General features: G+C 40.3%; 1 protein-coding gene across 1 annotated transcript in view; it reads right to left on the bottom strand.

Annotated features, from left to right (window-relative positions):
* MYO16 (myosin XVI) overlaps positions 1-18,853 on the bottom strand; it is a 474,546-nt gene that overhangs the window by 266,686 nt on the left and 189,007 nt on the right. Inside the window, exons 10-11 of the mRNA XM_077807065.1 lie at positions 9,916-10,026; positions 4,399-4,464 (exon numbers count right to left, since the gene is read on the bottom strand). Of these exons, the coding sequence (XP_077663191.1) occupies positions 4,399-4,464; positions 9,916-10,026 (177 nt within the window). The remainder of the gene's footprint in view (positions 1-4,398; positions 4,465-9,915; positions 10,027-18,853) is intronic.

Raw genomic sequence — 18,853 nt, 5'->3', positions numbered from 1 at the left:
TCAATATCACCACAAGAGTTCTATTTAAGACATGCTATTTTAATACTTAATTATAATAATGGTGGCCAATCATGCACATTTGGCCAATTGTTAAAAACCAGATAATATATTAAGTTACATTATTTATACTTCACATGATAATCCTTCAATGTCCTGGTTTTAAAATATTAAACAAAAATAGCATGGCTGCCCTCTGAAATAATAAGACAGAGATCAATGAAATTAGGTTACAAGTTAATTAATTTATTATATGACACAGCAGTCTCCCAGTAATACTTTATTTGCAATTTAGAAACACTTCTGCAATACACATAATTAGCAGCATGCTCTACTCTCATTGGCTAAAAATGGCAAAAAGCAGTTATCCTACTGTTAGCCTACATTCCTCTGAGACAAACCTGACATTTAAGGACTGTTAACTAATTAGAATCATAGCCTTCAGCAAAATTGGCTTGTAAATATCTATAGTTTAGCTCATTTAAAAAATGCTGAGCCTGACTTAAGTACTATTGTTATTCACTAACTGTATCTCTGTATTAGATGAGATAACACAGAGCTACTCACCTACCCTAGAAAGTGAATATTTCCTTTTTTCTTTTTGTCATGAATAGCAGAATATTTCAACAAGTTACAAACCACAGACTCGATCCTAAAAAAGCCTTGATATACATGACTAGTCCCATTGAACTCATGTGTTAAATATTTGCAAGATCAGATTCCCAATTAATAAATCAGACTTTTTATTATTTATATCCTAATCATTGTCTTAAAGAAATACTGCATATAGGTAGCAAGATGGGACTATTATAGTACTTGTTGCCTTTACAAGGGACTACTTCTACACTGCCCAGATGACACCTGTAGGTTCCTAGGAGCTATTATTGCTTCATTATTATAAATTGACACTGGCACCAAGTGCAATAACAGAAATCTGTGTTCACTAGCATGTACTTTATATTATCTGTGAAAGAAAAGTTTCTCATAAAATGATTTATTTTCAGTAATTAGAAGGTTACTAGAAATAAGTGTTAGAGGTCATTGGAGTATTTTTAAAGCTAAAGGCTTTAAAAGATTGTGAGAAGTGATTTTAAAAAAAGTACTTGTGAAATATTGCTGTTGTTGAATGTGATCTTTTCAGTACTTCATCAGTGGTTTAAAAAAAATACTGTCACCCCCAATGTTTCTTTCTATTTTTGACTGACAATAATTGAAAAAATAAGGGCAGTAACTAATTAGTCACATTGTGCAACATGTCAGCATATATAGTGGTTTATGAATTTACACAATCTATTTTCATTACATTAATACTCAGCACATCTAACAGTTATGGGATTCAATGTAATATAAGCTAAGGAGATGCAGAACATTTCTGTAATTAGTGCCAACCAACCATACCATCTTGAAATGCAATGGCAATCAGAAGTCACCACTCAAAATCACCACAGTAATCTTCATAAGAAAATATTTTCTCCGCATATTTAGATAAAAAATGGCCCCGTATTTCTTGAATATTTTGAGTTCAAAAATAAGAAAAATTTAAAGAAATAAAATTTGCTTCTTAATTATTCTTATTTCTATTGTGGTATTGCCTAATGGCCCCAAGACAGGGATCAAAGCTCCATTGTGCTAGGTGCTGTACAAACACAGAACAAAAAGACATTTCCTGCCCCGTGAAGTTCACAGGCTAAGTAGTTATTCACCGAATCAATAAATATTTTAATAAGGGTTAGTCTTTCATGGTTTTTTTTATACTACTCATATTACCAGGGTATTTATGAGCATGGTAAGTTCTTTCTCATTTCCCCTTGTTCAAAATACTTTTCCTTATTTTTCTTATTGATAACAGGTTTTTTAAGGGTTTAATGTCTCAAACATTTTTGAATAATTGGTAATTTCACTCTCTCCTCCTTTATGATTGGGTCAGCTTTTTCTCTATTAATTTGTTTTTCACTGATATGTTTGTAAAATTTCTTTATATTCCCATATGTCTACAATTAACATGGTCTACTTTTTGTCTGGCCTCCTCTTTCCCCGAAATAGAATCCATTTTGATTGCCTTGTTCTTCTTCAGTATACAGTAAAGGATCTTAGACTGCTCCACCATCTGCATCAGCTATTTCTTGTTTCATACCTAACTCTTTGTCAGGGGAATTGTTGCTTGTTGCACCTCTAGTCTGCCAGGATTTCCCAGCCTGCTTCTACAGTGGCAGATTTTAATACTTCCTCCTGTCTGGCCTTACTCAGTAGGATCATGATCCAAAGCCCAACAAAACCTATGGGAAAGATAGCCATTAACTTCAATGGGCTTTGGAACAGACACCAACCTACTCCTACTGAAGTCAACTGAACAGCTCCCATTGCTTGCAAAGAGAGCAGTATTGGGTCTTGATTTCTTAATTCCTCCATATCTGCTTTCTTCGCATCCAAAATACTGATGATGGTGCTTTCTGAGAATCTATTTCCTAACTGCTGAATTGCAGTGCTTTGTGGTCAATGATGTCCAGCTTCCCTCTTATTCTTACATTTTCAGAAAGTGCCCCTTTGCAGGTCCGAAGTAGATCCAGGATTATTCCTCCTCTAGTTGGAAGAGATTAGTTTATGTTCTTGAACAATGTGGTTGGTTCGTAGAGTTACACCGAGTATGGACTGCCTGAACGATTAAGTCCTTCATGATAATTTTGACATAAGGGCAAAAATCAGGTCCTGTTGACTTTTACCTCAAAAACAGGGACAAAATAGCACCAGCCATGTTATTTTGCCATTGTATTCTGACCAAACAAGAAATACCTGCATAATACACAATGACCATGCAGATAGTTTACTCTGTAAGAAGTGGAAGTAATTACAGTGGGCAAGCTCATAGGAGATCAAAGGGTTATGTGCTAAAATAGACAGGCTAACCCTTTACCTTTTGCCATACCCCATAATTCCAGCAGTGCACTTCGCAGGTTTTGGGAGAAGAGGCAGAGGCAGAGGCCTGATGTACAAACTCAATACATAACTAATGCCCAGGCCTCCCTCCCCTCCCCCTCCGGCCATAGATGCTACTACAAATTCAGAGTTCCGGTGTCTCCAGTGGGAGGGGAGAGGTCTTGGACCCGGCTTCCTGCTTCCCAGAACCCCTGCCATCTCCTCATTCTGCCTCCTCTACCTCTTCCTCTTTCAGGGTCACGCTAGGAGAGATGGCAGCTCAGTAAGGCCATATGCAGCAATGCAAAGTGAGGGGAAGAGAACCCCTTGCACATGCATGTGCCTCTTGGAATGCAACTCATGTATAAGGCAGGACCCCCACTGACAAGGAAACTGGAAAATGTAGCACATGCGGAGACTTCAGTTTTACACTGTTAATACCTGTTCGTTAACATGCTGTATTGTTGCAAACATTTCTGAGCTATGCAATGGGGTAGCCTCTAAAAACAGTGTGTGGCTCACCAAAGGGTTTTAGTGGATTTTGTGCCCCTGTACTACCTTAAGGTTGCCCAGTCCTATTCCAACAGGAAAGGGCTTGAGGAATTCCATATTCAGACCAAGTGGGTGATTTCCAATTTAAGGACCCAATTTTAATCTGCTGGCCCTGCCACATGTACTTTACGCCATTTGTTTCCCCCAGTTTACTATTAGGTCATACATGGGACATTTTAAACACTCACAACCTACAGTCTGCTAATGGTGATTCTGAATACTACAAACTCTCTGTAAATCTTTCAAGCAAAATTACTACATGTTTGTACAGTGCTTAGCACAAGGGCCCCCATCTCAATATAACAGAAATAAAATATAATTATAATAATAATAATAATAATAATTAATAGGCAATATTTAATGCTTCACACTGACACTGCATCTAAAATGACAGGGCTAGATTGAAACATGACATGTAAAACATAATGTAAATGTATGTTATGCCTACATTGCAAGAGTAACAATGTTTTGATACTGAAATGACAGACACCTTATCTATAAGTGGATTGGATTTCATCAAGTAAGATTAGTGAAAGAGAGCTTTGCCCAGGCCCAATTGAACTATCACTTTTAGGTACCTTTTTTCTTTTTTTTGTTGGTACCCAAATAATCCATGAATGAAATATTGTTCTGCTTGTTGTCACTCTAGCAAGATTTCTGTTTCACACTAGTAGCACTCAAGGAGAAGATAAGTAACAGGCAACATAATAAAACAAAATAAAAATGTTTATGGCCTGAAGGAGACATTCATAAAGATATGAACAAGACACTGTGCACCTTAGGCAAAATTAAAGGTATTGCTACTAATGCAAAATTCAAATAAGATGTTCCTAACATGAAAAGAACAGAGATATTGCTTATTTTTTTTTATTTTTAGTGCTTTGGGATCCACTGAAATAGATCTACATCATAACATTTTTAGAAGAAAATACTTACCATAGTGGAATAAATTGGAAGTTCTTTAAATGGATTAACCAGCAACAGTATATCTCCAACGTAGGTCTGGAAAAAATTATAATTTGTTTATTAAGTGATAAATTGGCTCTTTCAGGAAGTTAATGATTCCCCTCCAGAAAAGATTTTTCACAAAAGCATCTGAAATCCAGTAATCAACAGACGAATTGCGAGTTCATAGTTCCACAATTCAGAACCTTTTAAAATTCTTGCTCTGAAAAACTAAGATCCAAATTTACAATTCAGATTGCATTATTATAAAAAGTGTAATTAATACTAAGTGCTTCATAAAGTAAAATGATTAACAAAGGAATTGCATTGCATATATTATTGTAAGATTATTTGTTAAATGAATCTGTGATTCACCATTTGTTAAACTTAGCAAAAATGAGTGAAGTTCCTATTACACAACCCAATTCTTCCATCACCTTTTTATGGGCTAGACCATGCTAGTAGTGCTAGCAGAGTTAGATAAATTGAATGGGTATTAAAAAAGTTGTTACTGGGATAAACGACAGTAATCAACATAATTATGACAACCTAGATACATATAAATAAAAATCAAAATATTGACTCCACTGAAGTCAATGATAAAATTCCCGTTGTATACAATGGGGCCAGGATTTCACCCGCAATATGAGAACACACACTACATGAATCCACTGGGCTGCAGTCTCCAGTATATCCTGACCGCTTTTTGCCTTACTCCTTACTCAGCTCCCAATGGACTATAGCTAATGTCTCCACACATCTCCAGGTTCTTGACATAGGAGGCATGGCCAGGTTGTCTATTTACTGGATTGCCATATCAGCTCTTTGGGGCCACAAGCAGCCAGTGCAAGGCTTCTCTAGCTTGTACCAGAAAGCACACCAATGATGGGATGGCCTCAGGAACCAGGATATTTAAAGATGACTTTAAACCACCTTTCCCACCCACCTCCACCCCAGTTTTTCACCCACCAAAGATTGCCCATAACAGAATCTGGGACCATGGATTCTTACAATGATATTTAGTTTTTAACCTTGTTCATACATGGGGACAGTTGAAGAGTAGTTTCTATAAAGAATAATAACAAAAGAACATAAGAGCAAGCCAACTGAAACACATATTGGCCCTGATTATTTTAACACTATACTCTATAGAAAAATACAAATAAACACTGAATAATTGTTTGGTGGCAAGTGCTTTTCTAATTAATTCATAAAATTCTAATACCATGAGGTGCTTTGTCAAACTGATAATGACTGAAATAATAGCTGTAGTTGTTGAGGAAAAGTAGAGTTTAGTAATTTTTTTTCACATACTAAAAATAATGCGAACTTCTGTTGTTGGCTTTACATTGTATTAGAACATCAAAAAGTGTTTTTCAACATATTCTTAATCAAATAATTCAGTTACTATTGTGCTTTTAAAAGATTCTGCAAACAAACACTGACTTATTTAAAGAAAAATGCGTCAGACACACTGCTACCAAAACAAAACAAAACAAATGTGGATGTGATTGCAGAGCCATTGGTCATTATCTCTGAAAATGCATGGCGATCGGGGGAAGTCCCGGACGACTGAAAAAAGGCTAATGTAGTGCCCATCTTTAAAAAAGGGAAAAAAGGAGGATCCTGGGAACTACAAGCCAGTCAGCCTCACCTCAGTCCCTGGAAAAATCATGGAGCAGGTCCTCAAGGAATCAATTCTGAAGCACTTAGAGGAGAGGAAAGTGATCAGGAACAGTCAGCATGGACTCACCAAGGGCAAGTCATGCCTGACCAACCTGATTGCCTTCTATGATGAGATAACTGGCTCTGTGGATGAGGGGAAAGCAGTGGACGTGTTGTTCCTAGGTTTTAGCAAAGCTTTAGACACGGTCTCCCACAGTATTCTTGCCAGCAAGTTAAAGAAGTGTGGGCTGGATGAATGGACTAGAAGGTGGATAGAAAGCTGGCTAGATTGTCGGGCTCAACGGGTAGTGATCAATGGCTCCATGTCTAGTTGACAGCTGGTATCAAGTGGAGTGCCCCAAGGGTCGGTCCTAGGGCCGGTTTTGTTCAATATCTTCATAAATGATCTGGAGCATGGTGTGGATTGCACCCTCAGCAAGTTTGCAGATGACACTAAACTGGGAGGAGAGGTAGATACGCTGGAGGGTAGGGATAGGATACAGAGGGCCCTAGACAAATTAGAGGATTGGGCCAAAAGAAATCTGATGAGGTTCAACTTAGGATGGAAGAATCCCATGCACCGCTACAGACTAGGGACCGAATGGCTCGGCAGCAGTTCTGCAGAAAAGGACCTAGGGGTTACAGTGGATGAGAAGCTGGATGTGAGTCAACAGTGTGCCCTTGTTGCCAAGAAGGCCAATGGCATTTTGGGATGTATAAGTAGGGGCATTGCCAGCAGATCGAGGGACGTGATCGTTCCCCTCTATTCGACATTGGTGAGGCCTCATCTGGAGGCCTCATCTCATCCACCACACTACAAGAAGGATGTGGAAAAATCGGAAAACATCCAGCGGAGGGCAACAAGAATGATTAGGGGACTGGAACACATGACTTATGAGGATAGGCTGAGGGATCTGGGATTGTTTAGTCTGCAGAAGAGAAGAATGAGGGGGGATTTGATAGCTGCTTTCAACTACCTGAAAGGGGGTTCCAAAGAGGATGGATCTAGACTGTTCTCAGTGGTAGCAGATGACAGAACAAGGAGTAATGGTCTCAAGTTGCAGTGGGAGAGGTTTAGGTTGGATATTAGGAAAAACTTTTTCACTAGGAGGGTGGTGAAACACTGGAATGCGTTACCTAGGGAGGTGGTGGAATCTCCTTCCTTAGAAGTTTTTAAGGTCAGGCTTGACAAAGCCTTGGCTGGGGTGATTTAGTTGGGGATTGGTCCTGCTTTGAGCAGGGGGTTGGACTAGATAACCTCCTGAGGTCCCTTCCAACCCTGATATTCTATGATTCTATGAAAAAAAATCTAATAAAAAAAGACAAAGGAAACACGCAATGGCCTGAGAGAGAATTTTCCTCTATTGTCTCAATGTGTTTTGTGTTGTCTCCCGGTGGAAAGGACCAAACAATTATCTGTCACAACACAGTCTGCCATTTGCTTTTTATAATATTTAGATGCCCAAAAGGAAAAATCACTAGGCCCAGGCCCCTGGAGCCACTCTGTCACTTCCTTTGTGGAAAACTGCCATAAAGCCAGGGAAGGCAGTTTCTTAACCAATCACTGCAGGATTCCCCCCACACAGGGTAATTCTCTGATGCTATAGAAATGCTATAGTGAGTCCTACGCCACCTCTTTATTAGCTGCCAACTGTAAGAGGGTGAGGCCTGGGTTCTCTAACCACCAGCTGATTTCCATATGCCAAAAGGGCCACTTGGGGCTGTTGGCACCCACTGTGAACCCTGAAGGCTATTCTAATGTATGCCAAAGAACGGCTCTGCACCCAGTCAGTCCCAGGATCAGGAGAGCACATGGCAGGGACGGGGGAGGGTTAAAGATGCCTTTGCATCCATTCTCTGTCTCCTCACACAAGCTTCGCCACTTTCCAGGATCCCGCCCACTGTCATCAGAAAACCAGCAACCACTAGTAGTCCAAAATTATTTTAATGCCGTTCAAAAATATAATAGTATCAGTGATTTGAAACTTTCATTGTATTAAAGTTCTGTTTAATTGTTCATTCACTTATCATTAGCTCATTCTAAAAATCTATTTACATAAATAGTTTAGGCTTATCAAGGCACCCATATTTCCAGTAACATAAAGGTATCGGTTATTCCTTTTCCAATATTCCTTACAAAGCAGCTACATTCACCCAGTGTTCTGCACGGGAGTGTATAAGGTGTCTATGAAACACAAAACTAGGCAGCACTGACCTGTGACCTGAGACTATGCTGATTTAGCGTATCCCTTTAGCAGCCATTCACAGATGGGACTTCTGTGTTGCAACAATAAAATCAAATCTACCCATCTGCCCACCTGCCCCACCTCTCTCCACTAACAGGACGGCCTTATGGAGAGGAGATACAATAAAATCACCTGCCCTCAGAATGAAGCCCCACTTAGATCCCATGTTGGATAGGGCAGATGTAATTTATGCCTCTCTGTAACAGCTTCAGTGAGCATGGCAGTATGTGTGCTGTGGTGAGGAAGATCTGGGTTTGGAAATGGCCTCCAGGGTCTTTTTCCCTTCTGAGATAATGGAGCCCAGGTAAATAATGGATGAGAGGTTTTGCAGTTCTGATGGTGATCGCCACACATTGCACAAATGGCTGCTGTTAACCAGAACAGCACTGATCAATGGCTTTGAGATCACTATTGTGCTCTTGAACAAAACCAAAATAGTTAATTAGACCAGAAGGATAAATAAGAGAGCGGAGCCTTAGAACCCCAGGGTCAATTCTGAGAATGAGAAATCAGGTGAACTACTTTAAGAGTAAACCTACACTTGGCCCTGATTTTCATAGATGCTGAGCATCTGTAGCTCCCATTGACTTGAGTCAGAGGTGTGCATGCTCAATACCTCTGAAAATGAGTTAAAAAGGAGGATACATATAAACCAAAAAAGGCAGGAGCATAGATATAATCTCAGCATCTGAACGGCATTGTTACTACCAAGCAATATCATAGTACCTACAAATGTAACTTCTGTATTTAATTTCAGGTGTATTTACAGTATCTTGTTGTTTGTGACATTCTGGATCTCTGCATTTCTCTGGTCTAACCACACTCTGTCAATTCATTAGATTAAAGCAGATTCACACATTTCAAATTTACATGCAAATTACCTAATCAGCTGTTCAATAAGCTAGAAAAGGGTAAGTAGTTATGAATAGGGATGCCAGAAATATGCATATGCAGGTTTTACTTTTGAAATAATCTATGTCTGACTGGATTCTCCCTTTGTTTAACATGGCAAGAACAGAAAAATCTGTTGCATGTAAATCATCTTGTAATTATTTTACTGTGTCTAAATCATTAACATAACAATATCAAGAGAATTATTCATGTAAATTGTAGGAAAAAGTAACAGGGAATCAAATGCTGTATACTGATTTCTGAATTTGTTATCCAAATCTCTATTCCATTCCAGTTACTGTAATCAGAAGCCTGCATGAAAATTATGATTACATAAAGTTGAAGACAGAAATCTCTTGATAGTTTAAGAGGAAAGAGTTCACATGCCCCTATCACATTTTACCCACACATATTTTCTGGTAAATATACATATAGGCTCACCTGTGCATACTCGCTATAGCTTTTTTTTTTTTCTTTCTAATTTCAGACTTTCCAATTAAATTTGAGTAGTTGTAAATTTAGCACACACATACTCCTTCATTCATCTTAATATTAGTCAGCTATACTTGCCAGCCTAGTGTCTAGTAATTCTGCTTAGCTGGAATTATTAATAGTCCTATCCTATTTTCTTTAATTGCTCATGACTGAAGTTGACTGTAGGTAACTGAATAAAAATGCTGCAGTAAGCAGTTTCATAGCCACTCACATATATCTGATTGTTACTGAAACGTTTCTGAATCTCATAGAGCAGGCTGCTGTCTGTTAGCTCACTCAGAGTAGCCAGGTCATCATTTGGTGCTGGAGGCATTAACTTGACCTGGAAAATACAAATCATACATTAAAATAATCAAACTTCATAGCTGCTCATCCTGCAGTGTAATGCCCTAGTTTCAATTACAAGTGACAAACACTACAATTGATATAAATATTTATTGTGCATTAGGAAACCAAAAAGTTGTCTATATGTCTAAAATAACTCTTAATCCTTTATTTTAAGCAAAAGAAGTAAATTAGAAAGATTATCAATTTTAAGGCATATATTCTGTATAGGTTTAATGGGGACTTAAGTATATGGAAATGTACATGTATGTTATTTGCAATTCCTAAACCTGACAAGACTCCAAGTTCAAGTAGAACACTCCTGCCCTCTTCATTAACTATTTCTGATGAAGATGATAGAGAGTTGAAAAGTTAATGCACTTGTAAATCACATATCGGCTGCCACCAAACCGAGCTCCCATATTCCTGTAGATTCATCCTTCTCAGCATATGGAACTTAATACGCTTTTGAAATTCAGCTGCACAGAACATAACAGAGGAAACTCAATGAGAGACGGGAGTTAAATTGTCAGTAGGAGTGGAAGGTGGTCAGCATCTAATGTATGAGTCATAATGTTTTATTATTATTTATATCACAGTAGCACCCAAAATGTGCTTGGTGCTTTCCAAACACAGAAGGAGATAAGAGGCCTAAAGAGCTTACAATCTAAATATTATAGAAACAAATTCTGTTACCAAAAAGAAAATTGCTTATATGTTATAAAAGTACAATAAATCAACTATAAGCGAACTGCTATAAAATACAATAAAGGCTGATTCATTGTGCAGTGAATTCTACTATGCTCACAGTGCAGGTTGTATCATTGTTAATATCAGCTGACAAGTTTAATGTTTCTAGATGCCAGAAGAACATATAAAAATAGATAATAGTCACCTAGAAGAATTGTGTTTGAAGTGAACAACTGGCAAATCCACATTTTAACAAAAAGAAAAAGAAAATGGCATTCACAATGTTATTTCATCAGTAATTGACCAATGTGACCAGTGCAGAAACACTGAGGGTCCAAGCTTGAAGTTAATGGCAGTTTTGCCAATTACTTTAATAGGTGCAGTGTCTGGCCCTGGGAGTCCAGCGTTCTGTGTTCTTTTCCTAAATTTACAACTGATTCATTGTGTGACTGGGTAAATCAGTTAACCTGTATGTGCCTCAGTCTCTTCATCTGTGAAAAGGAACTAAATGGGACCTTTGTAAAGTGCTTGCAGATCATTGACCAAAAGGTACTGTGATTATACATATATATACAAAAAGCATTATAATTGTCATTTTAAGGCAGAGATAATCAGACACTGAGGCTACCCGCTGTGTTGTTGAGTAAACAAGATGAACAGGATTTGATGTTATATGTCTTTCCCCAGATGTGAACCCTTGGAAATAACACAATATATATATTTTTATCAATCAAACAATAAATAGGAGCACTAGATTTAAGATACCCAAGATACACACAAAAAGAGTGTTTGAAGGCACTCAGCCTTCAACTTTATGCCAAGCAAAAAACCACACGAGCCATTGTGGTGTTAGACAGAACCACCAAATCCTGCTGGGTCTTAAATAGTTTACCAACTATACATCTGTTAGTATAAAACAACTGAACTTACAAACATATAGCCCTTCTCTAGCATCACAACCAATTTCAGAATTGTAGAATATCAACTATGTAGCTTTTTACACTTCAGTTCACCTGAAAGATTCTCACAGGCTCCAGATTTGTGTCAAGAATGACAGCTCTCAGGACATGAGCACAAAAAGAAGTGACAGTTCTCTAAGTCTGGATTTAATAACAAAACTCTTTTTCTATTTTTTTCTTTATGCATTGTTGTTACTGCTTGCTTGAATCAGGGCATACCTCTTATGAGAATTTTTCCTATTTTTCAAACTTGTTATGCCTTTAGATATCGTACAGCACAATCACACACAGTACATACAAATGGCTCAGAGTGAACTGCTCTATTCAGTTCCTTGTCAATTCCACAACCAATCCTATTATTATCTTCACTAAAGTCCAGCTCTATTTGCAATGAATGAGCCACCAATTTAAATCATACACTTGACAGAAACCACAATTCAAAGCAAAAAAAAAAAATCTGAGAAATGTTAATTAGGAAGTATTAAAGGCCAAAAGGAAATAGGTATTGGGGATAATTTCATTTCAAATTAATTTTTTATCATTTCCTAAAATTAAACTGCTTACATTACAGAACTCACAACTGAAAGTATTCATATGCATTTAGCTGCATATGTGCTACATAATGACTATCATGACTTTTATAGAATGAACCAACATGCATATTTTCAGGGTCACTTCTGAGCAGAACTTATAACAAAATGCCACCCCAATAATGGATATATTGTCTTTGGGCTAAACTGTGCCTTTAGGAATAGCTCTGTGTAAGGGGCAATGCATAAGATGCACCCCCCCATGAGTAGCCCTGGGATGGTTTATGATTCAGAGATTCACAGTTCTTCCCCTGCTTTGCTCCCCTAGGGTGAGATGGGGTGACAAGTGGAATAATTTATAGCTGGCCTCAAGAGTGCCACTTAATTCCCTGCACACCAAACTGGCTCTGTAGAGTGACATGTGGGAAGGGGACAAAGCTTTGGCTCTGCTCACTCTATCACACTTTGGGCAGCATACAGCAGCATGTTAGCAACCACTTTAAGACTAGTCTCACTCTGACTCCTCATCATTTTCCCTCCATTCTTCAAAACAAAATTGTATGTGACGTAAGATTCCAAATTTCAACATCATTTGACAAGAAGAGACATTTTTTCACTAATGTGTCCCTTTTTTTTGATCAGTATTAGTAACAGGCAATAAATACTGACCAAAGAAAATCTCTACTGATAGGTTTCATCTACACCACACACCTCTTGTGACGGCATATAGGGTAAGTGTAGCCACACACAGCAATGAAAAGTAGGCTGCATCCACACTATGGAACTATGTAGCTATGCATGACAGTGAAAGGCTCTGATGGGGAGACTAACTCTGAAACCTGTCATTAAGAAAGTTTGTAGTTATGTGCTCTCAGACCCACAGAGAGGTTATCCTTTTCGCTTATAATTGTGGAGATCAGATTCCAGTGTAAGAGTTTGATATAATTTTTCGAGTTCTTATATTTTTATATCATGATTTTGAGATTCTATGTCAGGATTGAGTTTATTTTTTCACAATGATGAGAATTCAGTACTGTCCAATTTATTTTTAAATTATGCTTCCTCATTTCTGCTTTCATTGTAGAACTTTTCAATAGATACCTATCATCTTATTCATATCAGAAACAGGGCTGTCAAGTGATTAAAAAAATTAATCGCGATCAATCGTGTGATTAAAACTATTAATTGCACAATTAATCGTGATGTTAAACAATAATAGAATACCATTTATTTAAATATTTGTGGATGTTTTCTACATTTTCAAATATATTGATTTTAATTACAACACAGAATACAAAGTGTACAGTGCTCACTTTATATTTATTTTTATTACAAATAATTGAACTGTAATAAACAAAAGAAATAGTATTTTTTAATTCACCTCATAAAGTACTGTAATGCATTCTCTTTATCATGAAAGTTGAACTTACAAATGTAGAATTATGTACAAAAAATAACTGCACTGAAAAATAAAACAGTGGAAAACTTTAGAGCCTATGTGTCCACTCAGTCCTATTTCTTATTCCGCCAATTGCTCAGACAAACAAGTTTGTTTACATTTGAAGGAGCTAATGCTCCCTGCTTCTTGTTTACAGTGTCACCTGAAAGTGAGAACAGATGTTCGTGTGACAGTGTTGTAGCCGACATCACAAGATATTTATGTGCCAGATGTGCTAAAGATTCATATGTCCCTTCATGCTTCAACCACCATTCCAGAGGACATGTGTCCATGCTGAAGACAGGTTTTTCTCGATAACAATCCAAAGAAGTGTGGACAGACATGTTCATTTTCATCATCTGCGTCAGACACCACCAGCAGAAGGTTGTTTTTCTTTTTTGGTGGTTCAGGTTCTGTAGTTTCCACATCACAGTGTTGCTCTTTTAAGACTTCTGAAAGCATGCTCTACACCTCGACCCTCTCAGATTTTTAGAAGGCACTTCAGATTCTTAAAACTTGGCTGCTGTAGCTGTCTTTAGAAATCTCACATTGGTTCTGTTAGAGATGGAAAGAAGGAGCAGGAGGACCCAGAGGCATATTGAATAAATGGACTTCTTTATTGCGGTACTTGTTCTCCTCAACCCAATTGTTGAGTAAGCCCTGAATTAATCACATCACACTTTTTTATCTAAGTTAATATGTAAATACACACATTTACTCCAACACCCCCAAAACCCTTATTTGATAATATGACCGTCCATATAATGAATATTAATAGCTAATTACTGAATATAATTATACCAGCCCATTTAATGTTTACAGCATTAAGCATATTTTAGACATTTTTACCTTGAAGATTCATTCCTTTGCAGTAATTGTAGGAGCAAGGGGCCATGACCCTGAGCTCATTTATGTAGCTGGGAGAGGAAGGGAGGGAATCAGATAACATTTCTTCACACAAAGGGTATCCTTCAGACAACCATATTTCTTATGCAGCTATGATGCTTATCAATCCTTAACAAGCCGAAGGGAAGGGAAAAGGGTGGCAACTTTATCTATCAAGGGAAGAAACAGTGCTTGCCTGTGCCTCACTCCCTACTATCATGGTAGCAGTTACCCAGGTCTTTACGTAATCCTTACATACTCCAACAGATACCTTCTTTGCATTTTGTCAAATCCGCGTTGAAGGCGTTCTTAAAATGAACAACACGTGCTGGGTAACCATCCGAGACTACTATAACATGAAATATATGGCAGAATGCAAGTAAAACAGAGGAGGAGACATACAATTCTCCCCCAAGGAGTTCAGTCACAAATTTAATTAACACATTTTTTTAACGACCATCATCAGCATGGAAGCATGTCCTCTGGAATACCGGCCAAAGCATGAAGGGACGTATGAATATTTAGCATAACTGGCACGTAAATACCTTGCAATGCTGGCTACAAAATTGCCACATGAATGCCTGTTCTCATGTTCTGGTGACATTGTAAATAAGAAGCTGGAAGCATTATCTCATGTAAATGCAAAGAAACTTGTTTGCCTTAGCGATTGGCTGAATAAGAAGTAGGACTGAGGGTATGTCTACACTACGGAATAAGGTCGAATTTATAGAAGTCGTTTTTTTAGAAATCAGTTTTATATATTCGAGTGTGTGTGTCCCCACAGAAAATGCTCTAAGTGCATTAACTCGGCGGAGTGCTTCCACAGTACCGAGGCTAGAGTCGACTTCCGGAGCGTTGCACTGTGGATAGCTATCCCACAGTTCCTGCAGTCTCCGCTGCCCATTGGAATTCTGGGTTGAGATCCCAATGCCTGATGGGGCTAAAACATTGTCGCGGGTGGTTCTGGGTACATATCGTCAGGCCCCCCTTCCCTCCCTCCCTCCGTGAAAGCAAGGGCAGACAATCGTTTTGCGCTTTTTTTCCTGAGTTACCCGTGCAGACGCCATACCACGGCAAGCATGGAGACCGCTCAGGTAACCGTCACCGTATGTCTCCTGGGTGCTGGCAGACGCGGTACGGCATTGCTACACAGTAGCAGCAACCCATTGCCTTGTGGCAGCAGACAGTACAGTACGACTGGTAGCCGTCCTCGTCATGTCCGAGGTGCTCCTGGCCACGTCGGCCAGAAGCGCCTGGGCAGACATGGGCGCAGGGACTAAATTTGGAGTGACTTGACCAGGTCATTCTCTTTAGTCCTGCAGTCAGTGCTATTGAACTGTCTTATGGTGAGCAGGCAGGCAATACGGATTGCTAGCAGTCCTATTGCATCATCTTCTGCAGTGCAGGCAGGAGATGAGGATGGCTAGCAGTCCTACTGCACCATCTTCTGCTGGGCAGCCATGAGATGTGGATGGCATGCAGTCCTTCTGCACCGTCTGCTGCCAGCCAAACATGTAAAAGATAGATGGAGTGGATCAAAACAAGAAATAGACCAGATTTGTTTTGTACTCATTTGCCTCCTCCCCCGTCTAGGGGACTCATTCCTCTAGGTCACACTGCAGTCACTCACAGAGAAGGTGCAGCGAGGTAAATCTAGCCATGTATCAATCAGAGGCCATGCTAACCTCCTTGTTCCAATAAGAACAATAACTTAGGTGCACCATTTCTTATTGGAACCCTCCGTGAAGTCCTGCCTGAAATCTCTTTGATGTAAAGTCACCCCCTTTGTTGATTTTAGCTCCCTGAAGCCAACCCTGTAAGCCGTGTCATCAGTCGCCCCTCCCTCCGTCAGAGCAACGGCAGACAATCGTTCCACGCCTTTTCTCTGTGCGGACGCCATACCAAGGCAAGCATGGAGGCCGCTCAGCTCACTTTGGCAATTAGAAGCACATTAAACACCACATGCATTATCCAGCAGTATATGCAGCACCAGAACCTGGCAGAGCGATACCGGGCAAGGAGGCCATGTCAGCGCGGTCACGTGAGTGATCAGGACATGGACACAGATTTCTCTGAAAGCATGGGCCCTGCCAATGCATGCATCATGGTGATAATGGGGCAGGTTCATGCTGTGGAACGCCGATTCTGGGCTCGGGAAACAAGCACAGACTGGTGGGACCGCATAGTGTTGCAGGTCTGGGACGATTCCCAGTGGCTGCGAAACTTTCGCATGCGTAAGGGCACTTTCATGGAACTTTGTGACTTGCTTTCCCCTGCCCTGAGGCGCATGAATACCAAGATGAGAGCAGCCCTCACAGTTGAGAAGCGAGTGGCGATAACCCTGTGGAAGCTTGCAACACCAGACAGCTACCGGTCAGTTGGGAATCAATTTGGAGTGGGCAAATCTACTGTTGGGGCTGCTGTGATGCAAGTAGCCCACACAATCAAAGATCTGCTGATATCAAGGGTAGTGACCCTGGGAAATGTGCAGGTCATAGTGGATGGCTTTGCTGCAATGGGATTCCCTAACTGTGGTGGGGCCATAGACGGAACCCATATCCCTATCTTGGCACCGGAGCACCAAGCCGCTGAGTACATAAACCGCAAGGGGTACTTTTCAATAGTGCTGCAAGCTCTGGTGGATCACAAGGGACGTTTCACCAACATTAACGTGGGATGGCCGGGAAAGGTACATGACGCTCACGTCTTCAGGAATTCTGGTCTGTTTCAAAAGCTGCAGGAAGGGACTTTATTCCCAGACCAGAAAATAACTGTTGGGGATGTTGAAATGCCTATATGTATCCTTGGGGACCCAGCCTACCCCTTAATGCCATGGCTCATGAAGTCGTACACAGGCAGCCTGGACAGTAGTCAGGAGCTGTTCAACTACAGGCTGAGTAAGTGCAGAATGGTGGTAGAATGTGCATTTGGACGTTTAAAGGCGCGCTGGCGCAGTTTACTGACTCGCTTAGACCTCAGCGAAACCAATATTCCCACTGTTATTACTGCTTGCTGTGTGCTCCACAATATCTGTGAGAGTAAGGGGGAGACGTTTATGGCAGGGTGGGAGGTTGAGGCAAATCGCCTGGCTGCTGGTTACACGCAGCCAGACACCAGGGCGGTTAGAAAAGCACAGGAGGGTGCGGTGCACATCAGAGAAGCTATGAAAACCAGTTTCATGACTGGACAGGCTACGGTGCGAAAGTTCTGTTTGTTTCTCCTTGATGAAACCCACCGCCCCTTGGTTCACTCTACTTCCCTGTAGGCTAACCACCTTCCCCTCCTCCCTTCGATCACCGCTTGCAGAGGCAATAAAGTCATTGTTGCTTCACATTCATGCATTCTTTATTCATTCATCACACAAATAGGGGGATGACTACCAAGGTAGCACAGGAGGGGTGGTGGAGGAGGGAAAGAAAATGTCACACAGAACTTTAAAAGTTTACAACTTTAAAATTTATTGAATGCCAGCCTTCTTTTTTTTGGGCAATCTTCTGTGGCGGAGTGGCTGGTTGGCCGGTGGCCCCCCCACCACGTTCTTGGGCGTCTGGGTATGGAGGCTCTGGAACTTGGGGAGAAGGGCGGTTGGTTACACAGGGGCTGTAGTGGCAGTCTGTGCTCCAGCTGCCTTTGCTGCAGCTCAGCCATACACTGGAGCATACTGGTTTGGTCCTCCAGCAGTCTCAGCATTGAATCCTGCCTCATCTCATCACGCTGCCGCCACATTTGAGCTTCAGCCCTGTCTTCAGCCCGCCACTTACTCTCTTCAGCCCGCCACCTCTCCTCCCGGTCATTTTGTGCTTTCCTGCACTCTGACATTATTTGCCTCCACGCATTCGTCTGTGCTCTGTCAGCGTGGGAGGACAGCATGAGCTCGGAGAACATTTCATCACGAGTGCGTTTTTTTTTCTTTCTAATCTTCACTAGCCTCTGGGAAGGAGAAGATCCTGTGATCATTGAAACACATGCAGCTGGTGGAGAAAAAAAAAGGGACAGCGGTATTTAAAAAGACACATTTTATAAAACAGTGGCTACACTCTTTCAGAGTAAACCTTGCTGTTAACATTACATACATAGCACATGTGCTTTCGTTACAAGGTCGCATTTTGCCTCCCCCCACCGCGTGGCTACCCCCTCAACCCTCCCCCCTCCCTGTGGCTAACAGCGGGGAACATTTCTGTTTAGCCACAGGAAACAGCCCAGCAGGAATGAGCTCCTCTGAGTGTCCCCTGAAGAAAAGCACTCTATTTCAACCAGGTGACCATGAATTATATCTCACTCTCCTGAGGATAACACAGAGAGATAAAGAATGGATGTTGTTTG

This window comes from Eretmochelys imbricata, chromosome 1, assembly GCF_965152235.1.
Source record: "Eretmochelys imbricata isolate rEreImb1 chromosome 1, rEreImb1.hap1, whole genome shotgun sequence".
NCBI lineage: Eukaryota > Metazoa > Chordata > Testudines > Cheloniidae > Eretmochelys > Eretmochelys imbricata.
Note: the sequence above shows the minus strand (reverse complement) of the source record. Positions and strands in the feature narration are given on the sequence as shown.